Source organism: Accipiter gentilis, chromosome 31, assembly GCF_929443795.1.
Source record: "Accipiter gentilis chromosome 31, bAccGen1.1, whole genome shotgun sequence".
Classification (NCBI taxonomy): Eukaryota; Metazoa; Chordata; class Aves; order Accipitriformes; family Accipitridae; genus Astur; species Astur gentilis.
This window is the reverse complement of record NC_064910.1, coordinates 20,424,309-20,451,706: the sequence shown is the minus strand read 5'-3', so window position 1 is coordinate 20,451,706 and position 27,398 is coordinate 20,424,309. Positions and strand designations below refer to the sequence as shown.

The window sequence follows — 27,398 nt, the reverse complement described above, 5'->3', positions numbered from 1 at the left end:
ACAAAAGCAGTGTCTTCAGCTTGCTTCATGATTATAACAGTCTTCATAGTTAGCACGGCTGTAACCTAGAGCAGCTAGTGATTCTCTCTTAATGTTATATCCTCAGGATGGTAGCTGCCAAGTTTGGAAGAACAGTTGGATAAGCCTTATTCCTACTGTAGGAGGGCTGTGGTTACCCTATTCTTTTTGCTGTTGAATGGGCACTTAGAGAGGCATGGGGCAGCATGCGTGTGTACATACTTACGTGATGAACAGAAGTAACTCATAGATAACTAAGTGAGTATCCTTTATTTCTCATGTATCAGGGAAGAACACTTGTGCTTAGGATTCTGAACTCTGCAGTCTTGTGTAAGCCAAGTTCAATGAACTTAACTGCCAGCAGTTTGGATGCTTTTTATAAACGTGTTCTTAACTAAATGGTCCTTGAATGGACTGTACTCATTAATTAATTACATAACCTAATCCGCCATCAAAATTCTTTTAGGAGACTTTATCGCAACCTCATTGGGTTTGCTTTGTTAGGTTCCATTTGTGTTCATTCTTTCCCAGTTAATATTATTCAAGTTTGTGAGAGAGGGAGAAAGAAGTGTTAGCAAGCATGACTGCTTGTGGGGCCAGATGTTTGTATTAAAACTGATGTATTGATGGGCTTGACAAGCTATTTTTGTATGATGGTGTAATGAAGAAGTGAAACACATTTTTACCTTTTGCGTAACTTTTTCCTTGTAGATCTAGTGGAACCTTAAATACTAGCTGTGCTGCCTTGCCCATTCAAAAGAAAAGTATTTAACCATTAGCATGTATGTATAATACAAAATGCGTGTAGTGTACAAAAAATATAATGTATGTTTCCTATGAAAAATTTTTAGGGAAGTTTTTCACGTTATGCTTTCTTTTGTTAGGTGATATTTATCCATGATGTTTCTTCCACTTACCGAGTACCAATCCTGTTGGAGGAGCAAGGCATCATTAAGTATTTTAAACAGAGATTAAATTTACCTATTGATGACCAGCCAAGTGATCTTCTAATGAAATGGAAGAAAATGGCTGACAGGTATTCTAACTTCTGCTGCTTTTTCTAAAAGTGTTTTAATTCAAGTTAGGTTTTTAGTTGCTGTGAAGTCACTAAACTGGACTGGGCTCGGTAGCATGCTGCTGATCAGCACCTGTGCATGGTCTGGGTTTAAAAACATTGTCAGTTTTGAGATTTTAGAAGATATCTTGTGAAGATACAGAAAAGTAAACACTGTTAAGATGTTTTTTGTGAAAATTGGTATAATAACAAAAAAACTTGTTTTTGTCAGATACGAAAGGTTGCTGAAGGTATGTTCCATAGCTCTCGTTGGCAAGTACACAAAACTAAGTGATTGCTATGCATCTGTTTTCAAGGCTCTGGAACACTCTGCGCTGGCAATTAATCACAAACTGGATTTAATGGTGAGGATATTTCTGGCTTTTGCTTTCAGGAATACTTTGAATATACTCTACTAGTTCCCATCATGTGAAGCAGTTTTTAATTCATGTGGAAATTGGAAAATGAATCATGCAGATAAATACAGACTGGCCAAGCATCTCATTTTTTTTAAATAAGTGTTTACAGATTTCATTATTTTATTTGGAACTAAATTTATCTAAAAGGAATGCTGTAATTACCCCAAACTGGATCTGATTTAAAAAGCAGACCTTACCTGCAAATTTATATTTATTATCAAAGGTAGGTTTCACTTGTTCTCATGAGACTGCTTATCATGTTAATGAGATTAGCTTAAAGACAGGAGAAAATAGATAAATTGGAAAGCAGTTTAGTTTCTTTTTAAAAACCAGTGCCAGAAGCTGTTGCTCTTCATTTCAGTTAATATTCTGAGCCCTCTGTTTTATCTTCAGCAGGATTCTAATGATATCAGAATTGGGCCATAAACTTAGTTTCTCCAAGATAGTAGTTCCTCAAATAAAGGAATACTTAGGGATCCAACTTGTCTCATTTTAATGAGAATAGAAAGTTGAACTACATGGGCAAAAACTGTTATCAGCTTTCTCACTAGTGGAACTATGAGTTTCCATTGCTGAGTTTTGTTGCTAGGGTTGGCAAGCATGGGGCAGAGAAGCAGTGTAGAAGGGTGTATTATTATCACTTAATGGGTGATAATGGGTACAGAGGACATTTTAGCAACTTGCCGTAGCAAAACAGTATTAAATGGTCACAAAGTATCAGCAACTATGTGCTGCTTTAGAGTGATTCATTAAATGATGTAAGATAAATTGATGGAAGTGGGCAGTTGTAGGCTGTACTGCACTCAGTAGGTTTTGGTCTCTGCCTGTCTCTGATCAAAGCAAGTTTGTGTGTTTATGCACTTTGGTAACTGCTGAAAATTGCTGCGCCCTGTGACCTTTGTTAATCATTCCCTTTTTCGTGATATGAAAAATAGAAGATACTAGAGTGAAAGTTTCAGTGTGTCAAAAACTATGAATGGGTTGCTTAGATAATGCTTGTGCAAGGAAAGCAGGTGGTTTCCACTCAGCTCTAGAAAGTTTCTCACTGGAACTAACCACTTTTTGATGAGGAAGGTCATTAATATCCAGGATGGCTTAACAGGTTGCTAAAGGCAGTAGGCCAAAGACATGGCCACTATTCTGTTGTCTTAGTCCATCTACCCCAGGAAGAAGCAGTGGGAGCACCTAGAACAACCAGGGGTGCATATGTAGTTCTTTAATGAAGCACAGAGTAATGAATACATGGGAGTCCTGTTCACAGTGATATTTCCAATATTTTTTGGGAGAAGAAGGTAAGTTCCATAAACCATGAACACTGAGTACTAAAGAAGGAATTTCTTATATCAGAACATCCTTCTGGTAAAATACTTCTGTTTGCTTGAGAACATGGGTCACCAGGAGTGTATCACCTCAGGTGTTTTCTTTTCAATGACTTGGTAGAGAAGGTGACTCACCCTATACTAAGATAACCAACTATGTTTTGTACCCTCCCATCACTGCTTGGTTTGATGGACTGTTAACCAGATGGTGAAGTAGTTGCAGCAGCTTGTGATGATGTAGAATGTACTTTTCACTGTGGCTTGTGCTGTTTTGGGCTCTGATATCACCCTGTTGTTTTCTCGCAATATCATTCAGCTGCTTGTCAGGCACATGGGTCAGCTGCAAATCCTTCATCTTTTGCTTCTGATTGTTGATGTCAGAACCTTTTCTAGTAGGGGAGACATGCAGAGCTGCATAAACAAAAATGATTCTGAACTATTTTTTCTGTAGGACTTCTTTACTGAGAGAAGTGGGTTGATTTATTCTCTGGGGAGGGGGGAAGAGGCCCTTCCTATCAAGAGAAAAGGAAAAAAACCACAGCTGCTTATCTTAGTGTCCTACTCTTGTCCTCTGTAAGGTATGCTGAATGTTGAATAGTATAGAGACAGAGAACAGGTTGCTACCTATCATGTAAAACAGCTAGGGAACCACTCAAAACCAAAATAACTTCATGTTTAGTAAGAGGAAGTAATTTCCTACGAACTGAGGAACTTAATGCATAGTGTTCACTGCTAAACAGTATCTCTGAAATTATAAGGACTAAGCAGAATTCAAGTAAGCTTTATGTGTTTATGTGACGAAGAAGCCAATTGGTAGGTATCATAGAAAATATAAAAAAAACTAAAACCAAAACAAAACAAAAACCACCAGAACCTCAGCTTAGGGAAGAAGTAGCTTGTTTTAAGGCTTAAGCTGTCTCCTTTCCCTTGAAAGGAGACAGGGGAGGTGTCATGGAGGAAAGAAATAAAATAAATACATTTGTAGGAAATATATAAGCTTTCCTCCACAGTAAGTTTTCTTCCACAATATATGTACATGTATAGCTGGGAAGTACTCAGGCCAGTTGGACATACATAAGTCCATGCGACCACACAAAATGCATCCCAGAGTGCTGAAGGTGCTGGCTGCTGTCACTACGAGGCCACTTTCCCATCAGCTTTGAAGGGTCATGCCAACTGGGGGAAGTTCCCTCGGTTGCTGAAGCAAGCGGCTCTGGTGCCGGCAGGATCTGCAGCGGAGCGCTCCCGCGCAGCGCACAGTGGGGGTTCCTGAACCGGGGGAGCCTCCATGGAGTGGAGAGAGCCGCCAGGAGCCTGCCGCTCACAATACGGTGGCTGACAGGACCTGGGTGGTGCCAGGAGCAATGGTGTCCAAGCCACCACACCTGCAGAAGAAGCTCTCGGGGAGCACCAGCAACCACGGTGGGCAAACAGGGTGCAGCGCGGCAGTGTGCGCGGCAGGGCGTGCAGGAGGGGCGCTGAAGTGATGGTGTCCAGCCAGCACAAAATCACAGCCTCTTGGAGCTCTGCACCCACCGCGCCTGACGTAGCTGCCCAGCTGGAGCTCCGGACGGAAGAGGCAGCCACCCTGGGGTCAGGCTGCAGGCTCTGCCCTGCTCTTATCCTGGTGCTGGGCGGCAGCTCTGAGCAGAGCTGTGGGAGATGCGTCCGGGGAGAGGAGCTCCTCCGCTTAGTGACAGCTCTGGGAGGAGGTGAGGGGGTTGAGGAGTATCAGGGAGTGCGAGAGAGAGATACAGACTGCTGGAATCGCACCCTGCCTTCCCTGGGACAGGCCCTAAAAGACAGAAAGGACACATGATATGGAGGGTTCCCTATCCTCTCTCCACGTGACTCGGGGGATAGCGGGGAACGGTGACAAGTTCTTGCCCAGCACAGCAGGCATGTCTCCTCTGTGCCTACCCCATCTTGCCAGGTGCCCTTGCATAATAGGTACAAGGCTCTGCAAGTGGAACCAAACAATGACAAGGACGATGGTTCATCTAGCTTGGCGGTGTTACCAAGGTTAAGTGGGTCTATGCCCTGCATCAAAACTGCTTCCATAAAGAAAAAAAAGATGGATCGTTGTCATAGGAGACCCTCTCCTGAGGGGAACAGAAGACCCAATATGCAGACCAGACCCACTTCTTGGGGAAGTCTGCTGCCTCCCTGGGGCCCAGGTTAAAGATGTGAAAACTTCCTACCCTGATACGGCCCTCAGATTACTATCCATTGTTGATTTTTAAGGTAGGCAGTGATGAACCTGCAACAAGAAGTCCGAGGGCAATCAAGAGAGTCTTTAGGGCCATAGGATGACTGGTTAAGGGATCAGGAGCAGAAGTAGTGTTCTCCTCTATCCTTCCAGTTGCAGGGAATGATGAGGGAAGAAACAGGAAGAGCCAGCAGATCAATACCTGGCTCCAAGCCTGGTGTCACTGGCAGAATTTTGGGGTTTTTGATCATGGGTCGGTCTACATGACAGCGGGCCTGCTGGCAACAGATGGGGTATGCCTGTCTGGAAGGGGAAAAAGGATCTTGGCAGAGGAGTTAGCAGGGCTCATTGAAAGAGCTTTAAACTAGATTTGAAGGGGAAAAGGGATAAAACCAGGCTCGCTAGAGGTAAGCCTGGGGGCAGCATGCCAGTGTTTGAGGGATGGTGTGCTAGCAAGGTCCTTCAGTCTGCTATCTCAGTGGAAGTAGGGGATGGAGATCCATGTGACAGCAAAGACGCAAGGGTTACTGATGTGTTAGAAACCATGGAAATGCCTGAGAATGGTTGTGTAGGAATTAGGGCTTCTCCCCCCAGAAGGTGGCAGGATCAATAGCCCAACTGAAGTGTATCTACACCAATGCATGCAGTATGGGCAACAAACAGGAGGAGCTGGAAGCCATTGTGCAGTGGGAAAACTAAGATACAGTTGCCATCACGGAAACATGGTGGGATAACTCGCACAGCTGGAGTGCTGCAATGGATGGCTATAAACTCTTCAGAAGGGACAGGCAAGGAAGGAGAGGTGGTGGGGTAGCCCTGTATGTTAGGGAGTGTTCTGATTGTCTAGAGCTTAATGATGGTGATGATGGGGTTAAGTGTTTATGGGTGAAAATCAGGGGGAAGGCCAACAAGGCAGATATCGCGGTGGGAGTCTGTTATAGCCAGCCCGACCAGGATGGCAGACAAAATATTCTACAAGCAGCTGGGAGAAGTCTCACAATAGCTAGCCCTTGTTCTCGTGGGGGACTTCAACTTACCAGGCGTTTGCTGGAAATGCAGTACAGCAGAGAGGAAAGAGTCTAGGAGGTTCCTGGAGGGTGTGGAAGACGACTTCCAGACACAGCTGGTGAGTAAGCCAACTAGGGAAAGCACCCTGCTGGACCTGTTGTGTGTGAACAGAGAAGCACTTGTGGGTGATGTGATGGTTGGAGGCTGTCTTGGACATGGCAACCATGAAGCGATAGAGTTTTCGGTTCTCGGAGAAGTAAGGAGGGGGGTCAGCAGAACTGCTACCTTGGACTTGTGGAGGGCAGCCTTTGGCCTGTTTAGGGAGCTGGTTGACAGAGTCCCTTGGGAGGCAGTCCTGAAGGGTGAAGGAGTCCAGGAAGGCTGGAAGTCCTTCAAGAAGGAAATCTGAAAGGTGCAGGAGCAGGCCGTCCCCATGTGCCGTAAGATGAGCCGGCGGGGAAGAAGACCTGTCTGGCTGAACAGTGAGTTTTGGCTGGAACTCAGGGAAAAAAGGGGAGTTTATGACCTTTGGAAGAAGGGGCAGGCAACTCAGGAGGACTACAAGGATGTTGTGAGGTTATGCAGGGAGAAAATTAGAAGGGCCAAAGCCCACCTAGAACTTTTACTGCTCCTGCCATAAAAGACAATAAAAAGTGTTCGTAGAAATCCATTAGCAACAAAAGGAGGGCTCAGGAGAACCCCTGCATCCAATAAAGGACAGAGAGAAACACAGTCACAAAGGATGAGGAAGAGGGTGAGGTACTTAATGCTTTCTTTGCCTTAGTCTTTAATAGTAAGACCAGTTGTTCTCTGAGTACCCAGCCCCCTGAGCTGGAAGACAGGGATGGAGAGCAGAATGAAGACCTCATAATCCAAGGGGAAATGGTTAGCGACTTGCTACACCACTTAGACACACACAAGTCTATGGGGCCGAAGAGGATCCACCCAAGAGTACTGAGGGAGCTGGGAGAAGTGCTCACCAAGCCACTTTCCATCATTTATCAGCAGTCCTGGCTAACCAGGGAGGTCCCAGTTGACTGGAGGTTAGCAAACGTGACGCCCATCTACAAGAAGGGATGGAAGGAGGATCCAGGGAAATACAGGCCTGTCAGTCTGACCTCGGTGCTGGGGAAGGTTATGGAGCAGAGCATCTTGAGTGCCATCACGCGGCACACACGTAAGAACCAGGTGATCAGGCCCAGTCAGCATGGGTTTATGAAAGGCAGGTCCTGCCTGACCAACCTGATCTCCTTCTATGACAAGGTGACCCACTTAGTGGATGAGGGAAAGGCTGTGAATGTTGTCTACCTAGACTTCAGTAAAGCCTTTGACACCATTTCCCACAGCGTTCTCCTGGAGAAACTGGCTGCTCGTGGCTTGGATGAATGTATGCTTTGCTGGGTAAAAAACTGGCTGGCTGGCCAGACCCAAAGAGTGGTGGTGTGTGGATTTAAATCCAGTTGGCGGCCGGTCACAAGTGGTGTTCCCCAGAGCTCAGTACTGGGGCCAGTTCTGTTTAATATCTTCATCAATGATCTGGATGAGAGGATCAAGTGCACCCTCAGCAAGTTTGCAGATGACACCAAGTTGGGCGGGAGGGTTGATCTACTCGAGGGGAGGAAGGCTCTACAGAGGGATCTGGACAGGCTGGATCGATGGGACGAGGACAATTGTATGAGGTTCAACAAGGCCAAGTGCCGGGTCCTGCACTTGGGTCACAACAACCCCAGGCAGCGCTACGGGCTCGGGGAAGAGTGGCTGGAAAGCTGCCCAGCAGAGAAAGACCTGGGGGTGTTGGCTGACAGCCGGCTGAATATGAGCCAGCAGTGTGCCCAGGTGGCCAAGAAGGCCAACGGCATCCTGGCCTGTATCAGAAATAGTGTGGCCAGCAGGACTAGGGAAGGGATTGTTCCCCCATATTCAGCACTGGTGAGGCCACACCTCGAGTCCTGTGTTCAGTTTTGGGCCCCTCACTACAAGAAAGACATGGAGGTGCTGGAGCGTGTCCAGAGAAGGGCAACGAAGCTGGTGAGGGGCCTGGAGCACAAGTCTGATGAGGAGCGGCTGAGGGAGCTGGGGTTGTTTAGCCTGGAGAAAAGGATGCTGAGGGGAGACCTTACCTCTTTCTACAACTACCTGAAAGGAAGTTGTAGCGAGGTGGGAGTTGGTCTCTTCTCCCAAGTAACAGGCAATAGGAAGAGAGGAAATGGCCTCAAGTTGTGGCAGGGGAGGTTTAGATTGGATATGAGGAAAAATTTCTTCACCGAAAGGGTTGTCAAGCATTGGAACAGGCTGCCCAGGGAAGCGGTTGAGTCACCATCCCTGGAGGTATTTAAAAGACGTGTAGATGTGGTGCTTAGGGACATGGTTTAGTGGTGTACTTGGCAGTGCTAGGTTAATGGTTGGACTGATGATCTTCAAGGTCTTTTCCAACCTAAATGATTCTATGAGTAGAAAAGGCAAATATTGCACCAATCTTCAGAAAGAGCAAAAAGGAGGATCTGGGGAGATGACAGGTGATCAGTTTCATCTCATTTCTTGGGAAGATTATGGAGCCCGTGGAAGGGACCCATGCTGGAGCAGTTCGTGAAGAACTGCAGCCCATGGGAAGGACTCACATTGGAGAAGTTTGTGGAGAGCTGTCTCCTGTGGGAGAGACCCCATGCTGGAGCAGGGGAAGAGTGTGATGAGTCCTGCCCCTGAAGAGGATGAAGCAGTGGAGACGTGTGATGAGCTGATTTTAACTCCCATTCCCTGTCTCCCTGCACTGCTGTGGGGGGTAGGTAGAGAATTTGGGAGTGAAGCTGTGCCTGGGAAGAAGGGAGGGGTGGGGGGAAGGTGTTTTAAGATTTGGGTTTATTTCTCAATCATTACCCTACTCTGGTTTGACTGGCAATAAATTAAACTAATTTTCCCCAAGTTGAGTCTGTTTTGCCCATGATGGTAATTGGTTGAGAGTTCTCTCCCTGTCCTTATCTTGACCCACAAGCTTTTTGTTATATTTTCTCTCCTCTGTCCTGCTGAGGGAGGGAGTGGCTTTGGTGGGCACTTAGTGTCCAGCCAGGGTCCACCCACCAGAAACGTTAACGGACAAGGGCTTCTACTGTACTTCCCTGCATGTGCTAACTTCCTTTTTAGTGTTTTTTTTCCAAAGGCTCGCCGCATAATCCTGTGTTCAGAAGGAACTGCTTAATATTTTATGTGGTATCCACCACGTATCTGAATGATGAAATGTTGATGCTGTTCGAAGTGATAAATGTGCTGGCTCAATATGCTTGGCAAGGAAACCACAATTAAATTCAGCTGTAATTAGTTTCTCTTTCCAACCTCCCAGCATGATAAAGCGTCCTTCTAGTTGATCCCGTAGTATTCCACTAGTATAGAATAACGTTCGTAAGTAGTTATTCTTCTGTTGTATTTTTGATGCCTTCTGGAGCGTGGAAAAAATAGAAAATGTCTGCTAGAGGACAGTCCTATCTGGAAAACTTTCAGCAATCTGCACACAAATGAGTTTTGTCATTTCAGATGATCTCATTTTTATCGGGGATGGACTCTATAGCAGGATGCTATTAATTATGTTATTCTGAGGAAAAGACTGACAAAACCAAGAATCAAACTTTGTTCTTTTGTGTCCTCAGTGTAGTACATAGCTGCCTCACTCATTTGCTCTAGTGGTACCTCAGGATCCATGCTTATTAATGGTAGTACAGATTCTAATGCAGTATTTCTAGTAGGACATAGATAATGAGTCTGCCTCCCTCTCTACAGTTGATGCTTTCATGACAGTCCCCAGGAATGCCTTTCTCACAGGCTAGGCAATGGAGGTTTATCCAGTCTTATGATAAGATTAGATAAACTGTGGCACCCAAAAGCTAGGATGGTGAACACCCTGGTCATACCTCATTTGGATGTCAGGATAAGGTCAGCACCACCCCATGACTGGTGCCCTGGTTTCCATTGGAAGAAAACCTGGGTACACAGTTACGAAGCATTCTAGCAAGTCTGCTTACCTGGAGGATAGCAAAATGAGGACTGGAGGCAGGCAGAACTTTGGAGCTATGTGCAAAGAAAGGGGCATGGATTGCTGCAACTAGAGCAAATACTGGCTCTTCAGAGCAAATATTGGGTCTTCAGTGAAGTTGTTACCAGTTTATTGGGAAATTCACTTGAAACTCTAATAGTTTGTCTCAATGCTATTAAAAAGTTGGTTTTATAGTGTATGCTGCTCTTTTTGTGGAAGAAAAGACTATTTTATCATGTATTTTATTTCATGTTTTTCTTTGTTAGTACATAGATTCAACAGAACTTGAATGTTCTATGGAAGCGGAGAACTCGGTGAAATATCACCAGGCATGGCACAAACTGTGCAAAGCAGAGTAAGTGGCATCGGATATGCTGTATTTCAAATGCAGACCATGATATTTATTTCATGTGATGAAAAATGCTTCAGCAAATCACTTCTCAGTGCATCCAAATTTTCATTACTTACGTAAAGGGATAGATGTGCAAGGTTGGTGACAAGCTTCAGACATAGCAAATTATAGTATCAACCTATATACTCAAACTCTGCTTTAATCTCTTTAGACAAGTTGCAGTTCTTTGGTGGTTCTTTTTTTTCTTGGATACCTAGATTTCTTTACAGTGCAGGTCAGTTGTCAAAGATTTTTCTTTGTCAACATGCATCATAGTGAAAGGTAGTTAGATAAAAGCTTAGTAAATGCTGGTGGCACTGTGCAAACATCTTTGAGAATCATTGCTGGGATTTCAATTTATATTTGTAAAGGGATGTTTGTTGTCAAAATGCATTAAATTTCTTCAGTATTACTTAGTAGACAAAGTTTTGGTGTTAAGATCCTAGAGTGGTGAATATGTAGCTAGTTTATTTAAGCAATACATATTTAAGTAGTGGGAATTTCACTGTGAAGCATGAGGTTGGTCAGATGAGAATTGGGCTGGGTAGATGAGACAAATCTCCAAATTTAGAGTTAAATTTTGTGTATTCTGAAGGGTCATACAAAACATGCCTTTTGTGCATTGTGCTTGCTTTGTTATAACCTCAAAAGTCTTTCTTCAATTTGTATGGACTTCCTTTGCTGGCTTGATTCTACATGTTGATTGCTTTATATATGGCTGTCATTACAGTGGTATTCTGGTCCCAGGAGGGTTTGGAATTAGGGGAACAGAAGGCAAACTCCAAGCTATCTCCTGGGCAAGAACAAAGAAAAAGCCTTTCCTTGGTAAGATCGTTAGAGTCAGAAATTACTGTGTTTTGGAGGTGTATAGCAAGCTAATTGATAGCATTAATAACACCCCCCCCCCCCCAAATCCCAAAACAACAAACACACACTAGGGAAGGATCCTATCTTAGGGAAGTAAGTGTACTGTTGTAAATATTTGCCTTGTAAATAATGCCCAGGGTCATAGTCATATATTACATCTGCTGTATAAGGAAGGAAGAAAAAGACTATCCCAACTCCAGAAGTTTTATTTGCTATATTCACATTTTATGTGGAGAGTTGTTGCTTCTCACTGTAATTAAATCAGCTTCATTATAGATATTAATCAGTGTGCAGAAAACATTGGTTTGTGGACCTATGTGGACACATTTGCTATATTAAATATTTTTTGTTGATACACTGGTATATTTTATTATGGTAAAGTCCAAAGAGCCCATCTGGCCTGTAAGCTAAATGCTGTTTATGTAAGTGCCTCTGAAGCTTTGGTTCCTACTTCACATTTCTTACAATTTTGTAAGCAACTACTTTGACTAGTTGCCAAAGCAAAATTTGAATCTGGATGTACCCAGGCTTTCTTTGCAGTAATTATTGGTAAAACAGATGGGAGGAAGAAAAAAAATTTTTGAAAGGGCTTAAAGCACATAATTGTCTCACATGTATTTGCAGTGTGCCGAGTTTGAAGAATGAGTTTTAGATTAAGCAGCCGTTTTTGTTTTAGCTTTTTGGTAACTCTGTGTATATACACTGGGTACGAAGATTTTGAAGCAGTCAAGTTTAAGACAGGACAGCAAGTACTTTGTCAGTCCTACTCTTTGTCCTTTTAAATTCTGGGGTTTTTGTTTTCTCTTCTAGGAGTTTGCCTGGGAATGCAATTAGCAGTTGTGGAATTTGCAAGAAACTGTTTGAATTGGAAAGGTGAGCTCAGTATGCTAGTGTGAATATGATTTGCTTAGAAGAAGTTTTGTTCTGTGTGTGTGTCCTGGGTTCAGCTGGGATAGAGTTAATTTTTACAGGAACCTGGGAGGTGGGGGCATAGCCGGGGCAGCTGACCTGAACTAGCCAAGGAGCTATTCCATACCATGTGACATCCTGCCCAGTATATAAATGGGGAGCGGGCCGGGGGGTGGTCTCTGTTTTTTTTTTCGGTGGGGGAAGTGGCGGAGCGTCGGGTCCCGGGTGGTGAGCAGTTGCACTGTGCATCACTCTTTTTTGTATACCTTTTTTTCATTAGTGCCGTTGTTGTTGTTGTAATCTTTTTTGTGTTTGTCCCAGTAAACTGCCTTTATCTCAACCCTCGAGGTTCCAGTTTCTTTTCCTTTTCTCTCCTCCGTCTCCTCCCCATCCCACCGGAGGGGGGCGGAGGAGTGAGCGAGCGGCTGCGTGGTCCTTTGTTACCGGCCGGGCTGAAACCACGACAGTCCTTTTTGGCGCCCAACGTGGGGCAGAAGGGTTGAGATAACGACAGATCTGGCCAGAGCGTGTTGAAACAAATTTGCCAAACGCATTTCTTAGATATATAGATGTTAGTCACAATGTTGTTTCATTTGTTTACATGGTGGCGTTTTGTAAGCTCTTATATGCTCTATGTATTGCCTGTAGTTGCGTATCTCATCTCTGGGAGAGTGATTGGGATTATCATTTTGCTGTACTGGGCAATGTCGACTTATGAAATGATTACATCACTGGTCATGAGGTTAAGCTGGTATCTGTATGAGGCAGTGATATCATTTCCATACTTTGGGCGCCTTCTGTCGGATTTTATTGGTAATTACACCCAATCCATGGGGAAATTAGGGGGGGATACCTCCCCCCGTCCGTTCACCTCCCTCTTCTCCTTCCGACTAATTACAACAGCTTTTGAGAATTTTGAATATCCTTGGGATGCGCAAGCCAATGTGCTGTTAGTGCTATGCCTCCTGAATATGTTTCAGGTCTTGTTTAGGGCTACAAAAACGCTCTTTAAGAGTACCACTCAGAGATCTCCCCCAAAGCTGGAGACTCATGGGTGGCACGGCATGTGGGAGCATATGGGCAAGTATCTAGAGAACTTCTCACCGCCAGTGACTTGGAAGTTCACTCCCGAACAACTACAGAACCCTTATGAAGTGACAGAATATTTGAAAGAAAAATGCTGTGGCTATTCCAAAGACATACAACTCGCTGCACTGTGCTGGGCTCTGGCCAATATCTACCAAACACTGCTTGATATTATGCAGCACCCTCGGGGGGAAAAGGGGGAAAAGATGGAAAACAGGACAACATGTACCGTGGCTACCCAAACCCTGACAACAGACACCGTGGCTGCCCCTACCCCGACAACAAGCACCGTGGCTGCCCCTACCACGACAACAGGTACCATGACTACCCCTACCCCGGTGACAGACACTGCAGCTGAACCAGAGAACCAGCCTGTGCCAGTATCAGTCGCCCCTGTACAGAAAAAGAAACACACAAAGAAATCAGTTCGCTTAGCGAGAGATGAAGATGAACCAGGGTCATCGCGAGAACAGGAGGTAGAGGCAGAACCTGAAATAATTACCCGATCTCTATCCATGAGTGAGTTGCGTGACATGCGAAAAGATTTTAGCCGCCACCCAGGTGAGCACATTGTTACCTGGCTGCTCCGATGCTGGGATAGCGGGGCTAGTAGTGTGGAATTAGAGGGTAAGGAAGCCAAGCAGCTGGGATCTCTGTCTAGGGAAGGGGGCATCGACAAGGCGATTGGGAGAAAAACACAAGTCCTCAGCCTCTGGAGGCGACTTCTGTTAGGTGTAAAGGAAAGATACCCCTTCAGGGATGAAGTTACATGTCACCAAGGCAAGTGGACCACCATGGAGAGAGGTATTCAGTACCTGAGAGAATTAGCCGTGCTGGAGGTGATTTACAATGATCCAGAAAATGCGCAGTCACCCACAGATCCAGATGAAGTCCAATGCACACAACCCATGTGGCGGAAGTTTCTACGAAGTGCACCACCAACCTATGCCAACTCATTGGCAGTAATGTCCTGGAGAGAAGGCTATGGACAAACGGTGGATGAATTGGCTGTCCAACTCCGGCAATACGAAGGGAGTCTCTCTTCCTCCCTACGGGCCTGTGTCTCAGCTGTGGAGGAGTTGTCCCGAGAGTTCCAGCAATTCAAAGTGGATCTGTCCTCCTCCTCACCTGTACAGGCCCGCATCGCAGTTATTGGGAGTAAGCGTTCCTCTGCCCAAGAGAGAGGAGAGAGAAAGTACACTCGACGGGCTAACCTGTGGTTTTACCTGCGTGACCATGGAGAGGACATGAGGAAGTGGGATGGAAAACCCACTTCAGTCTTGGATGCACGGGTACAGGAGTTGCGAGAAAAAGCAACCAGAAAAGAGAATTCTTGGAAAACTGCTGCTCCAGTTTCCCGTGAGCAGTCCCCCAGACGCAGTAGATGGGCTGATCTCATTTCCGATCCCCTTGAAGGGACTTCCGATTTACGTGTGCAGAAAGTGAGTAACGGATGTTCTAACCAGGATTAGAGGGGCCCTGCCTCCAGCCAGGTGGAGGAGAGGGACAACCGAGTCTACTGGACAGTGTGGATTCGATGGCCTGGCACATCAGACCCACAGGAATATAAGGCTCTAGTGGACACTGGTGCACAATGTACCCTAATGCCATCTAGTTATAAAGGGGCAGAACCCATCTGTATCTCTGGTGTGACAGGGGGATCCCAAGAGCTAACCGTATTGGAAGCTGAAATGAGTCTAACCGGGAATGAGTGGCATAAACACCCCATTGCGACTGGCCCAGAGGCCCCGTGCATCCTTGGTATAGATTATCTCAGGAGGGGGTATTTCAAGGACCCAAAAGGGTACCGTTGGGCCTTTGGTATAGCTGCATTGGAGACGGAGGAGATTGAACAGCTGTCTACCCTGCCGGGTCTCTCCCAAGACCCTTCGGTTGTGGGGTTGCTGAAGGTTGAAGAACAACAGGTGCCAATTGCTACCACGACGGTGCACCGGCGACAATATCGCACCAACCGAGACTCCCTGATCCCAATCCATAAGCTGATTTGCCAACTGGAGAGCCAAGGAGTGATCAGCAAGACTCACTCACCCTTTAATAGTCCCATATGGCCCGTGCAGAAATCCAATGGGGAATGGCGACTAACAGTAGATTATCGTGGGCTGAATGAAGTCACGCCACCGCTAAGCGCTGCTGTGCCAGATATGTTAGAGCTTCAATATGAACTGGAATCAAAGGCAGCTAAGTGGTATGCCACAATTGACATTGCTAATGCATTTTTCTCCATTCCCTTGGCAGCGGAGTGCAGGCCTCAGTTTGCTTTCACTTGGAGGGGCGTCCAGTACACCTGGAATCGACTGCCCCAGGGGTGGAAACACAGCCCCACCATTTGTCATGGACTGATCCAGGCTGCACTAGAAAAAGGTGAAGCTCCAGAGCACCTGCAATATATTGATGACATCATCGTATGGGGCAACACGGCAGAAGAAGTTTTTGAGAAAGGGAAGAAAATAATCCAAATCCTTTTGAAGGCTGGTTTTGCCATAAAAGAAAGTAAGGTCAAGGGACCTGCGCAGGAGATCCAGTTCTTAGGAGTAAAATGGCAAGATGGGCGTCGTCAGATCCCTGTGGACGTCATCAACAAAATAGCAGCTATGTCCTCACCGACTAATAAAAAGGAAACACAGGCTTTCTTAGGTGTTGTGGGTTTTTGGAGAATGCATATTCCAAATTACAGTCAAATTGTAAGCCCTCTCTACCAAGTTACTCGGAAGAAGAACGATTTTAAATGGGGGCCTGAGCAACGACAAGCCTTTGAACAGATTAAGCAGGAGATTGTTCACGCAGTAGCTCTTGGGCCAGTCCGGACAGGACAAGATATTAAAAATATGCTCTACACTGCAGCTGGGGAGAATGGCCCTACCTGGAGCCTTTGGCAGAAAGCACCTGGGGAGACCCGTGGCCGACCTCTGGGGTTTTGGAGTCGGGGATATCGAGGATCCGAGGCTCGCTATACTCCAACTGAAAAAGAGATCTTGGCAGCATATGAAGGAGTTCGAGCCGCCTCAGAAGTGGTTGGTACTGAAACACAGCTCTTCTTAGCACCTCGACTGCCAGTGCTGGGCTGGATGTTCAAAGGGAAAGTTTCCTCTACGCATCACGCGACTGACGCCACGTGGAGTAAGTGGATCGCACTGATCACACAGCGAGCTCGCATAGGAAACCCCGGTCGCCCAGGAATGTTAGAAGTGATTACGGACTGGCCAGAAGGCAAAGATTTTGGAATGTCGCCAGAGAAAGAGGTGACACGGGCCGAAGAAGCCCCGCTGTATAATAAACTGCCAGAAAATGAGAGGCAATATGCCCTGTTCACTGATGGGTCCTGTCGCATTGTGGGAAAACATCGAAGGTGGAAGGCTGCTGTATGGAGTCCTACACGACTAGTCGCAGAAACTGCTGAAGGAGAAGGTGAATCGAGTCAGTTTGCAGAGGTGAAAGCCATCCAGCTAGCGTTAGACATTGCTGAAAGAGAAAAGTGGCCAGTGCTCTATCTCTATACTGACTCGTGGATGGTGGCAAATGCCCTATGGGGGTGGCTACAGCAATGGAAGAAGGGCAACTGGCAGCGCAGAGGTAAACCCATCTGGGCTGCCGCACTGTGGCAAGATATCGCTGTTCGGATAGAGAAGCTAGTGGTAAAAGTACGTCACGTAGATGCTCATGTACCCAAGAGTCGAGCCACTGAAGAACATCAAAACAACCACCAGGCAGATCAGGCCGCCAAGATTGAAGTGTCTCAGGTGGACCTGGACTGGCAACGTAGAGGTGAGCTATTTATGGCTCAGTGGGCCCACGATACCTCAGGCCATCAGGGAAGAGATGCAACATATAGATGGGCTCGAGATCGAGGGGTGGACTTGACCATGGACACTATCTCACAGGTCATCCATGAATGTGAAACATGTGCTGCAATTAAGCAAGCCAAGCGGCAAAAACCCCTGTCACATGGAGGACGATGGCTGAAATATAAACAGTGGGAGGCCTGGCAGATTGACTATATCACACTCCCACGAACACGCCAAGGCAAGTGCCATGTGCTTACAATGGTGGAAGCAACCACTGGGTGGCTGGAAACATACCCTGTGTCCCATGCCACTGCCCAGAACACTATCCTGGGCCTTGAAGAGAAAATTTTATGGCAACACGGCACCCCAGAAAGAATCGAGTCGGACAACGGGACTCACTTCCGAAACAACCTCGTAGACACCTGGGCCAAAGAACATGGCATTGAGTGGGTGTATCACATCCCTTATCACGCACCAGCCTCCGGAAAAATTGAACGGTACAATGGACTGCTGAAAACTACATTGAGAGCGATGGGGGGTGGAACTTTCAAGCATTGGGATACACATTTAACAAAAGCCACCTGGTTAGTTAATACTAGAGGATCCGCCAATCGGGCTGGCCCCGCCCAACCAAGAGATCCACATACTGTAGAAGGGGATAAAGTCCCTGTAGTGCGCATGAGGAGTATGTTAGGAAAGACAGTCTGGGTTAGTCCTCCCTCAAGCAGAAGCAAACCCATTCAAGGGGTTGTTTTTGCTCAAGGACCTGGGTACACCTGGTGGGTGATGCAGAAGGATGGGGAGGTTCGATGTGTACCTCAGGGAGATTTGATTTTGGGAGAGAATAGCCAGTGAATTGGGCTGTATGATATTTAACTGCTAAATAACCTGCCAATGCATGTCATTGTATCTATAGTGTCTATATGCCATATCAAGGGTATTATTGTGAGAATTATCCAAATGACTACAGGATGGACTTTTGAAACTGAGCCAAGTACAACAGCGATAGAACTTGAACTGGCACCCACCAATTTCCTCAAGATCAACATCTTCGACCTGCAGACCAGGGGCATGAGTTGCACCAAATGTACTAGCCACAAGTTCCAGAGGCAGCGTACAACAACCCAACATCTCACACCATCTCTCTCTTATCCTGAAGAACTGTTACAACAGATAGAGCCCCAAAATTGATGGACACATTAGAGGGATAGCCCATAGGCTAAAGGAACACCGTGTGTGTGTGTGCGAGGTCAGGGGGTGGAGTCCATATACTTATATATAAGACAAGGAAAGTTGTAGTGGTTGATTGGAAAAAAAATAAAAAAAAGTAAGATCTGGGCATGATGTAGATGGTATAGAATAAGGGGTGGATAATGTCCTGGGTTCAGCTGGGATAGAGTTAATTTTTACAGGAACCTGGGAGGTGGGGGCATAGCCGGGGCAGCTGACCTGAACTAGCCAAGGAGCTATTCCATACCATGTGACATCCTGCCCAGTATATAAATGGGGAGCGGGCCGGGGGGTGGTCTCTGTTTTTTTTTCGGTGGGGGAAGTGGCGGAGCGTCGGGTCCCGGGTGGTGAGCAGTTGCACTGTGCATCACTCTTTTTTGTATACCTTTTTTTCATTAGTGCCGTTGTTGTTGTTGTAATCTTTTTTGTGTTTGTCCCAGTAAACTGCCTTTATCTCAACCCTCGAGGTTCCAGTTTCTTTTCCTTTTCTCTCCTCCGTCTCCTCCCCATCCCACCGGAGGGGGGCGGAGGAGTGAGCGAGCGGCTGCGTGGTCCTTTGTTACCGGCCGGGCTGAAACCACGACAGTGTGAAAGGTGTATCTGTTATTACAACTATTGTATAGATCCTATGATCATTAGGTATTTAGCTCTTGCAACGTGATCATTTTCAGCTAAGCACCCTGTGCTACCTTTCTGTACAAGGGAGTAGGCACTCTTATTATGCAGATTGCTTGAAGCCTGCTTCTTGATCTAACCAGTGTAGGAGAAAGTATGCTTACAGTTCACCTCTGCAGTCTCTGGAGTGTGCAGGTGGTCAGGAGTTAAAAGTGGGAAGTGGTTTTCTCACTTGCTTTCATTAGTTGGATTAGCCAAACCATAGCCACAATTCACTGGTGAGCTAAATCTCTTCATACTACTACTGCAATACTACTACTATTGAATGAATTTCTATGACTAAGAGCTGAGAGGAAGAAGTTTTGGGAAATAGGAAAGGAGTGTGTGTGACTGAGGTCATATGCTTCCTGCGGTAGCTTCAAAAGTGGTGCAGTATGTGTTTCAACATATAAGATTGTAGCTTAAAAGCAGGCAAGCCCGAAAATGCCACAGAACTGTTATGATGAGTTTGTTGTGCATGTAGAACGATGGAAATGTACTGTGTTTGTTTTGAACTTCTGTTTCAGATGCAAATTCTACAGAATTTGACCCAGACACAAAAAACCCTGTTGTAAGTACTGATTTTTTTTTTCCCCCTGCATATATTGTATGAATATATATCTTTTGTTAAAAAGGGAGTTACCTCTGTGTAAGTTAAGATCTATCTATATTTTTACATGGTAGGACATGAAGAGGTGTCTGCTGTCCCTATTCAGTATTGTTTATGAAGGTATTCTCTTTTAACAGTCCCTTGCCTTCACCTGCTTGCTTCTGTGATTTGCCTTAGCTTTTATTTTTGTAATTTTTCTAATAGATTCCTTGGCTGTATACTGATGCTGGGAGTAGACAACGTTTAGGTTGGCTTTACTAGAGAACAAAATACAAAAAGCTATTATAAAAATAAAAATTTATATAAAAAGGATTATATGGAAAGCTGTTGAAAAATTCTTGTCTTTCCTTTATATATTAGTATAAATAACTACTATACCATCCTCCCCCATGCATCTCACAGTCCTCCTTTTGAGAAAAATTTCAATGCTGTGGATATGACAGGGCTCTATATCATATGCCAATGGTCAAATTTTAGAGTGGACTTCTTCCAGGTATCTCCTGGTTCAGGAGAGTATGGTATCATATTATCATAATAGTAAAACTTAAAAAATGATCAGTAAGAGAGGGTTTTAAGAAAATGAAAAAGAACAGATATATGTGTGAGAAATAAAGTAGTATGTTGGTGTAAGATGTAAACATCTGTTCTAGTGATAAATTAAATGGGTTGCTCATAGTGACCTACTGTTTCTGTATCAATTTCCTTCAGAAGAGTTTTGTTGGAATTTGTAAGTAAAACGTATTTTTCTCCACATCTGCTTAGTCTGAAACATGCAAATTGAAGGGTTTTAAAGCATTTCACCTGTTTGTCAAGGTTGTTTATATGCACAGGAGAGGTAATATAGTCTGAACTTTTGAAGGTAAATTGGAGACCTTCAGAGTTTCAGTGTGAGACTTGCTGCTAAAACTTGGTGGCATTTGGAAATGTCCTCAGGTGAACAGAGGTAAACTTTGCATTTGGTATCAAATTTGTGGGCTTGCCGTCGTAAGAGGTCTCTTCCTTCACCCTTCTTGAATGTATGCAAAGGCATAGCCTTTCACTGTAGGGGTCGATTTCACAGTCGTAATGTGCTGTAAAATGTGGAAGATGTTGAAAGCTTATTGTAACTTTTTTGGGAAGCAAGAGGGATAGTACGGAAGACTGATTCTAGGGCACCTTTATTTCTAGGGCTTTTTAGTGCCAGTTTTATTTAACTTCTCATGACTGCATTTCAGCTAGTCACCTCGGGTACCTTTTCAGGATGCAGTCAGATCATCAGGAGGGGATGAGTCACTCTTTGGAACTGCGGGTTTCTCTCCATTATTCTAAGGGTTGTTTACAGTAGCTCCAATGCAGAGCTCCACACTTAGCTAAAGGCAGGAACACAGATGCTTGTCTGATGCAGCCCTACTGGCAGTTTCTTCTATTACAGAAATGCTAGTGTGTATTAGTACAATATATCTAGGACAAAATTTTATTCCACAAGTAATTAACTGAGTGATTTGCAGTTTGCATTCAAGGGCAAGTAAAGTATATGTGTGAAAGAGAAAATTATGTGGACATAAAATTAAGAAAATAATGGAGTGAATGTATGTGTCATAGAAGATTAATACAGTGTTTACAATTGAAGCAGTATGTTTGCAGTACATATAATGGATATTCTTTTGTTCTGAGCTACATTAAGGTTCTGAAATTGGTTATTACCAGTCATATTTCAGCATTTTAATCTGATCTTTGACATCTCAGTTCTGGGCAAGAAACAGATGTAAATCATTCCACAGGGGGAATTTGCACTATCAATAATTATAACTACTAAATAATCTGTCTTAGCAGAGTCCATCTTGTGCTAAAAACTCTTTAGCTATTCTATATAATAACAAATCAATAAAAACGATTGGATGAGAAGCAGATTAGTAAAGCTTGTGAACTACCAAACTGATGCAGATGTTTCATTATCCAAGAAAGTTAATTGGAAACACCATATCAGTACTGATAATACTTTGTGATGACACTGAGTGGCTCAAATGAGTGCCAACCTAGGAGCAAAGCAGTGTATTTTTCATTCATTTCCTGCTCCTTTGGAAACTGAAGAGGGAGAAGAAGGGCACTGGTGAGGCAGTAGCTGTATTTTCTCTTATTTTTAAGAAAAAGGAAAAAAGGAAAAAGTTAAAAAATGTAGCTTGGCAGGGGAACTGGGGGACAACTGTAAAATATGCAGCTACTTACATCCCTTCTGAATTTGCTAAGCATTCAAATACCTGGAACTGTACTCACCAAAGTTGATAGCTTCTTCTAAAGTACATATAAAATATCTTGGTCTACTTCGCTTCCTTTTTGTCTGCATCTATGGAAATTTGAACTTTTTTAATTAGAAATAAAACCTGACATTGTCAAGTAATCATGTAACTCAGAATTAGGCTTCCAAAGGAAAAAAACAGGCGGCTGAAATAATGAGAAATGATATTACTGGCAACTGTCTCAATTAAAATAACACAAGTTATTGTACTATAGAAGACCATTGTCTTATTAGTAAAGAGTTTTGAGCATTGTAAAAGGTTTTTATGTGATGAGGCAATTATGACTTGTTCTGTTTTGAACCATGACAAATGTACAACTGAATGTGCAAATGTAGAGAGTTGCCTGCAATGCTGAATATCTGTTTCATTTTAGTTGTTTGTCTGTTTCTGTTGATTATCATTACAGCAATGTTGCTCAACCTGGGTTCTGCAGAAGCACCCATGAGTAACTTTAGATAGGAGGGAAACCCTGTATAACCCTCTATTGCTTGTTTTGGGGAATATTGATATCAATTATATTGACGTGTACATGACTGCAAGTATTGCAGAGTTAAGATTTCAAATACCTTGGAAAAACTAGTAGTCTCTGGATACAAATAATGGAAGTTCATGGCTTAATAGTGTAAACCAGCCAAAACTGTGTATTTCAAATACTGTAGGGGAAAAAAGAATTCCTAAAGGTGAATATCAATGTGGTGAAAACTTAAAGGAAATGAGACCTAGAATTTGAAAATATTAATAAGCTGTGATTTATAAGCTGTGTTTGAGAGATTTGAAGTAGCTATTACATATTTCCATTTAGGCTTAAATTAAAAATGTGTAGTCTGAAGGACCACCCCCCCCCCAATATGGCAGTTATCTGTATTCACCAGACCATACCGTTTACACTATCAAAAGGTTTTGGCTTCAGTTCCTGTTTAACACACGTTTGATTTCAGTAAGGAAAATGAGGGAGGTGCATGAGCAGCAATCACAGTCCCTCAAGTTCTCAATGTCATCTTGGTTGATTATGTGCAGCTCATGTTGCCATTATGTATTCTTAAGCTTTCTGCTTTACTTTCTAGCCTTTTGGATGACAACGATAGGTAAATTGTTACTGTTCTTTGCAGGAAGATAGCTGTTCAGGAAAGTAATGCATTGCTTGACAGTAGTGCTTAGCATGAGTTTTCTGTTGCAAGTAATAATTTTAAAATTAACCCCTTTAAAAGGAAACTGTATACTCTGTGAATGCTAATGAACTGGATTCACTGGATGGCAAAAGAGTTACTTGTTTTGTTCCACTTTCCTTGTCTTCCTCTAATATTAAACTTCGATTTATTTTTTTTTGGATGAGCCTTTTAATTATGTTCTTTGTACATTTTATTGCAACTGCATCTAATACTGTTCTAGAAGGAAAAAAAAAGACTCTTTCCAGAAATAATTCTAATGTGCTTTTTTGTTTGGTTCGTTTTTTTAAATTTAAAAAAAGCTAATTTTAATTGTGACTGTTGTTCTTTATGACCTATTGCACCTTGTGTAAGATCATGAAACTTCAGATATTATACCAGGTAAAATAAATGCATTTTCTGTAACTAGAGAAATTGTGCAAAAATAGATTTTGCCAGTAGGTGACACTCTTACAACATGATTGTTTCTTGATGACCACTTTTCCTATTCAGGATGTCAGTAACTCGATTGAATTAAAAAATTTCAAAGGTTGTCTAAGAGATGAGAAGGAATGTATGTCCCACTCATGCAAAAGCACCTCTTAAAATTCTGTGATTTTACTTCTGTGTGTAAGGTAGCTAACGTAGCTTAGTAAGCAAATGTGTGTGGTGTATACTTAGTTTTGAAATCAAAGCATATTGTTAATTTAGAATAATTTTTTTTCATAAACCAGAAAAAAGTAATAAATACTATTATTTTCTTTTCTACCAAGAAACATAACACATTTTAACAACTGAAGGGTTCATGTAAAAGAATGGCCCAGGAGCCTGTTAGAACATTCATATCATGTTTAAATATAATAATTTTTAAGTCTTCTATTCATGCATCACTGGTGTGGAGTACATTATTCCTCATTTCATGGAGGGGAAGTTCAGGGATAGGAAACCACTTTATTGTGGGATCTTGAATGCACTTGATGGGCTTTGCAATTAAGTTGAGCCTTTAAGTCCTTAAGTAACTCTGAGATCTAACTGATTTATCAGGATAATGGATGATGTTGCTGTTAAAATTCAGCCCAAAATTACAAGTTCTGTGGTAGGTTTAGTGCCTAAATTACTTGTCTTCAAAATTTCCATTCTTCTCACTTCTCTTCTTTTTCATTAATTTCCTCTTAAAGTAAATAATAATGCTCATGAATTACATGTGTGAAAATACATATATCACAGGGAATCATGCAATGAAAAGATTAAAACTGCACCAAATAAATGTAGTGAATGTTTTAATTGCAACAGCAATGACTCAGTTCCTGTATGTACTTATGTATTCCCATTTACAAGAGTCATAACAAAAAAGTACATGCTTTTGTAAATATAATTAAAAATGAACGTGTAATGTTACAGTCATCATACTTAGTATTGTTGCATTGTTATTGAAAATAAGTACTTTATGTTTTAAAAATTTGAACTGTTTACCATATGGAAGTGTCATCTTATGTGAATGATGAAGCTGAACTGGGAGGAGTATTGGGTAGTATACACTAAGGGACACTCCTCAGATGGAATGATACATCTTTCTTTTTGTGTGTTTTAGAAACCATTTGATTTGAATTGCTCTAGAGGTGCAAATAATAACTCAAGTAAAGCAGTGTTTGTTAAATGACACTTTCTCAAATGCAGTGTGAAATAGAAACAGGTGGTTCTGAACTAATTGTGAGGCAGCTTAGCTGGTAAGTGTGGCTAGCGAATGTGCAGAAAACGCAACACAAGACATACTTTGTTATATGTCAAATCTTTATTCTGTACGTTTTAAAATTGTAACAAATCTGGGGATTTAGGTGTACGTATAATGTACACGAACACCAGGTTCTTCTCCTTCAAAGCAGTGATATTCATTCTTGCAGGTGCCTTACTATTCTGTACCAGTTATCTTTTTTACAAGCATCACAAACTCATCAAAGCTGACACTTCCGTCATTATTTTTGTCCAACGATTTAATAACGTTATCAAGAGAGAATGTATCCTGGTTTTATAGGGAAAAAAAAAAGAAAAAAAAACACAAACAAAAATCAAAAAAAAGAGAATGAAATAGATTGCCACAACTATTTTCCTATGAGGAATATTGCCAAGAAGTGATGCAGTCAATAGCTGTCAGTGTTACTTGAAGATGTTACTGGTAGTGTTGTATTTACCAGTTTTACTGGTTAAACTAGAAATACAGTGCTTGCTATTGCCTGCCAAAAATGTTAACAAAGATATGATAACCATTTGAGAAGTATCAAGTATTACTCAGGTTACTTCAGTCTTGTGCATAAATTTGGAATTTAGGAAATGGAGCAGGTGGAATAGCTGCAGCATGTACATAGCCACCAATAAAAATTGATATGCATACCACTTACTGATTTATTAGATACTAATTTGGGCCCTGCATGCGCTTTTTGAAAACATGTTGCTACTTTCATTAGGCTTTGGACCAGGACCTGAGAGTCTCTTTCCCTCCCCTTTTCCCCTCCTTACTAGAAATACTGGATTCATTGTTGAAAATTCCTTGCTAATGTATTAATTCCAGTTTAGATTATTGGTTCCTTTAATTTGTTGTGTCTGGTAAGTATGCATGTAACACCCTGATGCAGTGAGTATTCTGATAACATCCCTGATCAGGCTAGTTAAAGAATATAAAAACAGTTTTGATTTGTAATTTAAATTTAAAAAATGTTTTCTTTCTTCATACTTTATGTCTATATATGTTTCGTAATGTCCTGTTGTGCTTTTATGTTGACTTATTATGATGCCATATATTTCTGCGAAGAGTAGATGCTTGAAAATGTCTGTTATCTAGATAGAAAACATGAGTATTGCTTTTCCTGAGTCCTTCCATTTCCATATTTCTGTGAAAATGGGTATGGTGCTAAATTGTCTACAGCTAATATATATAAAAAGCGTTATATTTCTGAGTTTGCCATTACACTTCCTATTAATTTTTGGCAGTTAATTTCTGACATGTTTTTAAGGGAAAAAACCTTTGGTTTTTTTTTTTTTTTAATTAGCCACTTCACGTTAATGAAATGACTAAATTGGATTACCATATTTTGCAAAATACTGGATTTTTCTGTTGAGGTGCAACTTCTTTCAGACCTTTAGCAAAAATTGCTTTTGTCAGCTATCCAAAACACAGTATTTAAGGATTTGTCTAGCAAAAGAATCTAAATTTTGTACTAATGCAGTTCAGGAAAGGTCTGACAGAGAATATATATGAAATCAGAACCTAGATTTTTTCCAGCTACAGGAAGTGGGTATTTCTCTCTAGCTTGGTGGCATGTCTTTTCTTTACTTGGCATCTTTCTGGAATAGCAAACCTTTTATTTTGTGATGGTGGGAACTTAATTGAGAGAGAGAAATTGGCTCATATCTCTTACCTTTAAATGTGTCCTACTGATTTAGTTGGTTTATAGATTTTTCTATATATTTTCTAGATTCCAGATTTATTATTTAGACTGAAACAAAAAATATTTTATAGGACTCAGATGAAATTTGGCTTACATAAAAAAAACCCGAACAAAGCAGCTCCTTAGATTTTTGCATTTTATTTCATAGGCCTTTGTTACAAACTCCCTACTCAGATATCTGTTTGGCTCTACTGTTCATTAATGTGAATGAAATTTTATAAGCCAACCCTTATTTAAGGATTATTTATGGAGTCAGGGAAACCATTTGGGCACAATAATCTGCCTTGCAACATCATTGCCTGTATTTCCTTTTTCCTACCCATTTCATAGGAAGCACAGTGAATATAAGAGTGAAACTTACCTTCAGATACTGTGCAAATTGATTCTGAAGTAGATTTTTCAGCCCACCAATGGACAGTGCACTGGTGCTACCCTCCATTAAAGCATACTGGGTAAAATACTTCAGAAGGTTATCATTGAGTAAATGTTCCATGTTTCTCAGATGTTGTCTTGAAGAATGACTGCAAACAAAGCAGAGAATTACAATCCTGTGCATCAGAATTTGAAATACATCTGTCACAGTTCATTGGTTTACTAACCATGTGAAATGGTTAATACTTAACCTAGATGAAAAAAGATTCTTGTGGTTTTGGTTTTTTTCCCCTGTAAAACTGGACCAACTCTCCCAAGGAAAAAGGTAATCTAAGTTAGGTTCAAGGATTTGAAACACCCAGTATGTTTAAGTTATGCTTACCTCACTCAAAATCCAGAGCTTTCAAATGCATCCAGCAGAAGTGAGAGTCTCAGATTGGAGCAACCTTTATAGTTGCTTGCATGCTCCACCCTAATTATGAAACTAGCGTTTGTCATTGAGTCAGTGCACTAGTTTTATTGTGTTTTCATAGTCAGGAATAGGATACCTTGGCAGTAGAAATG

The 27,398-nt window shown here is 42.6% G+C and overlaps 1 protein-coding gene across 2 annotated transcripts in view; it reads left to right on the top strand.

Annotated features, from left to right (window-relative positions):
- The window catches only part of CTPS2 (CTP synthase 2), an 87,448-nt gene that overhangs the window by 17,018 nt on the left and 43,032 nt on the right, over positions 1 to 27,398 (top strand). For both annotated transcript variants that reach the window (XM_049834152.1, XM_049834153.1), the window contains exons 8-13: positions 903 to 1,054; positions 1,305 to 1,437; positions 10,315 to 10,403; positions 11,170 to 11,264; positions 12,117 to 12,179; positions 19,516 to 19,559. In XM_049834152.1, coding sequence (XP_049690109.1) covers positions 903 to 1,054; positions 1,305 to 1,437; positions 10,315 to 10,403; positions 11,170 to 11,264; positions 12,117 to 12,179; positions 19,516 to 19,559 — 576 coding nt within the window. The remainder of the gene's footprint in view (positions 1 to 902; positions 1,055 to 1,304; positions 1,438 to 10,314; positions 10,404 to 11,169; positions 11,265 to 12,116; positions 12,180 to 19,515; positions 19,560 to 27,398) is intronic.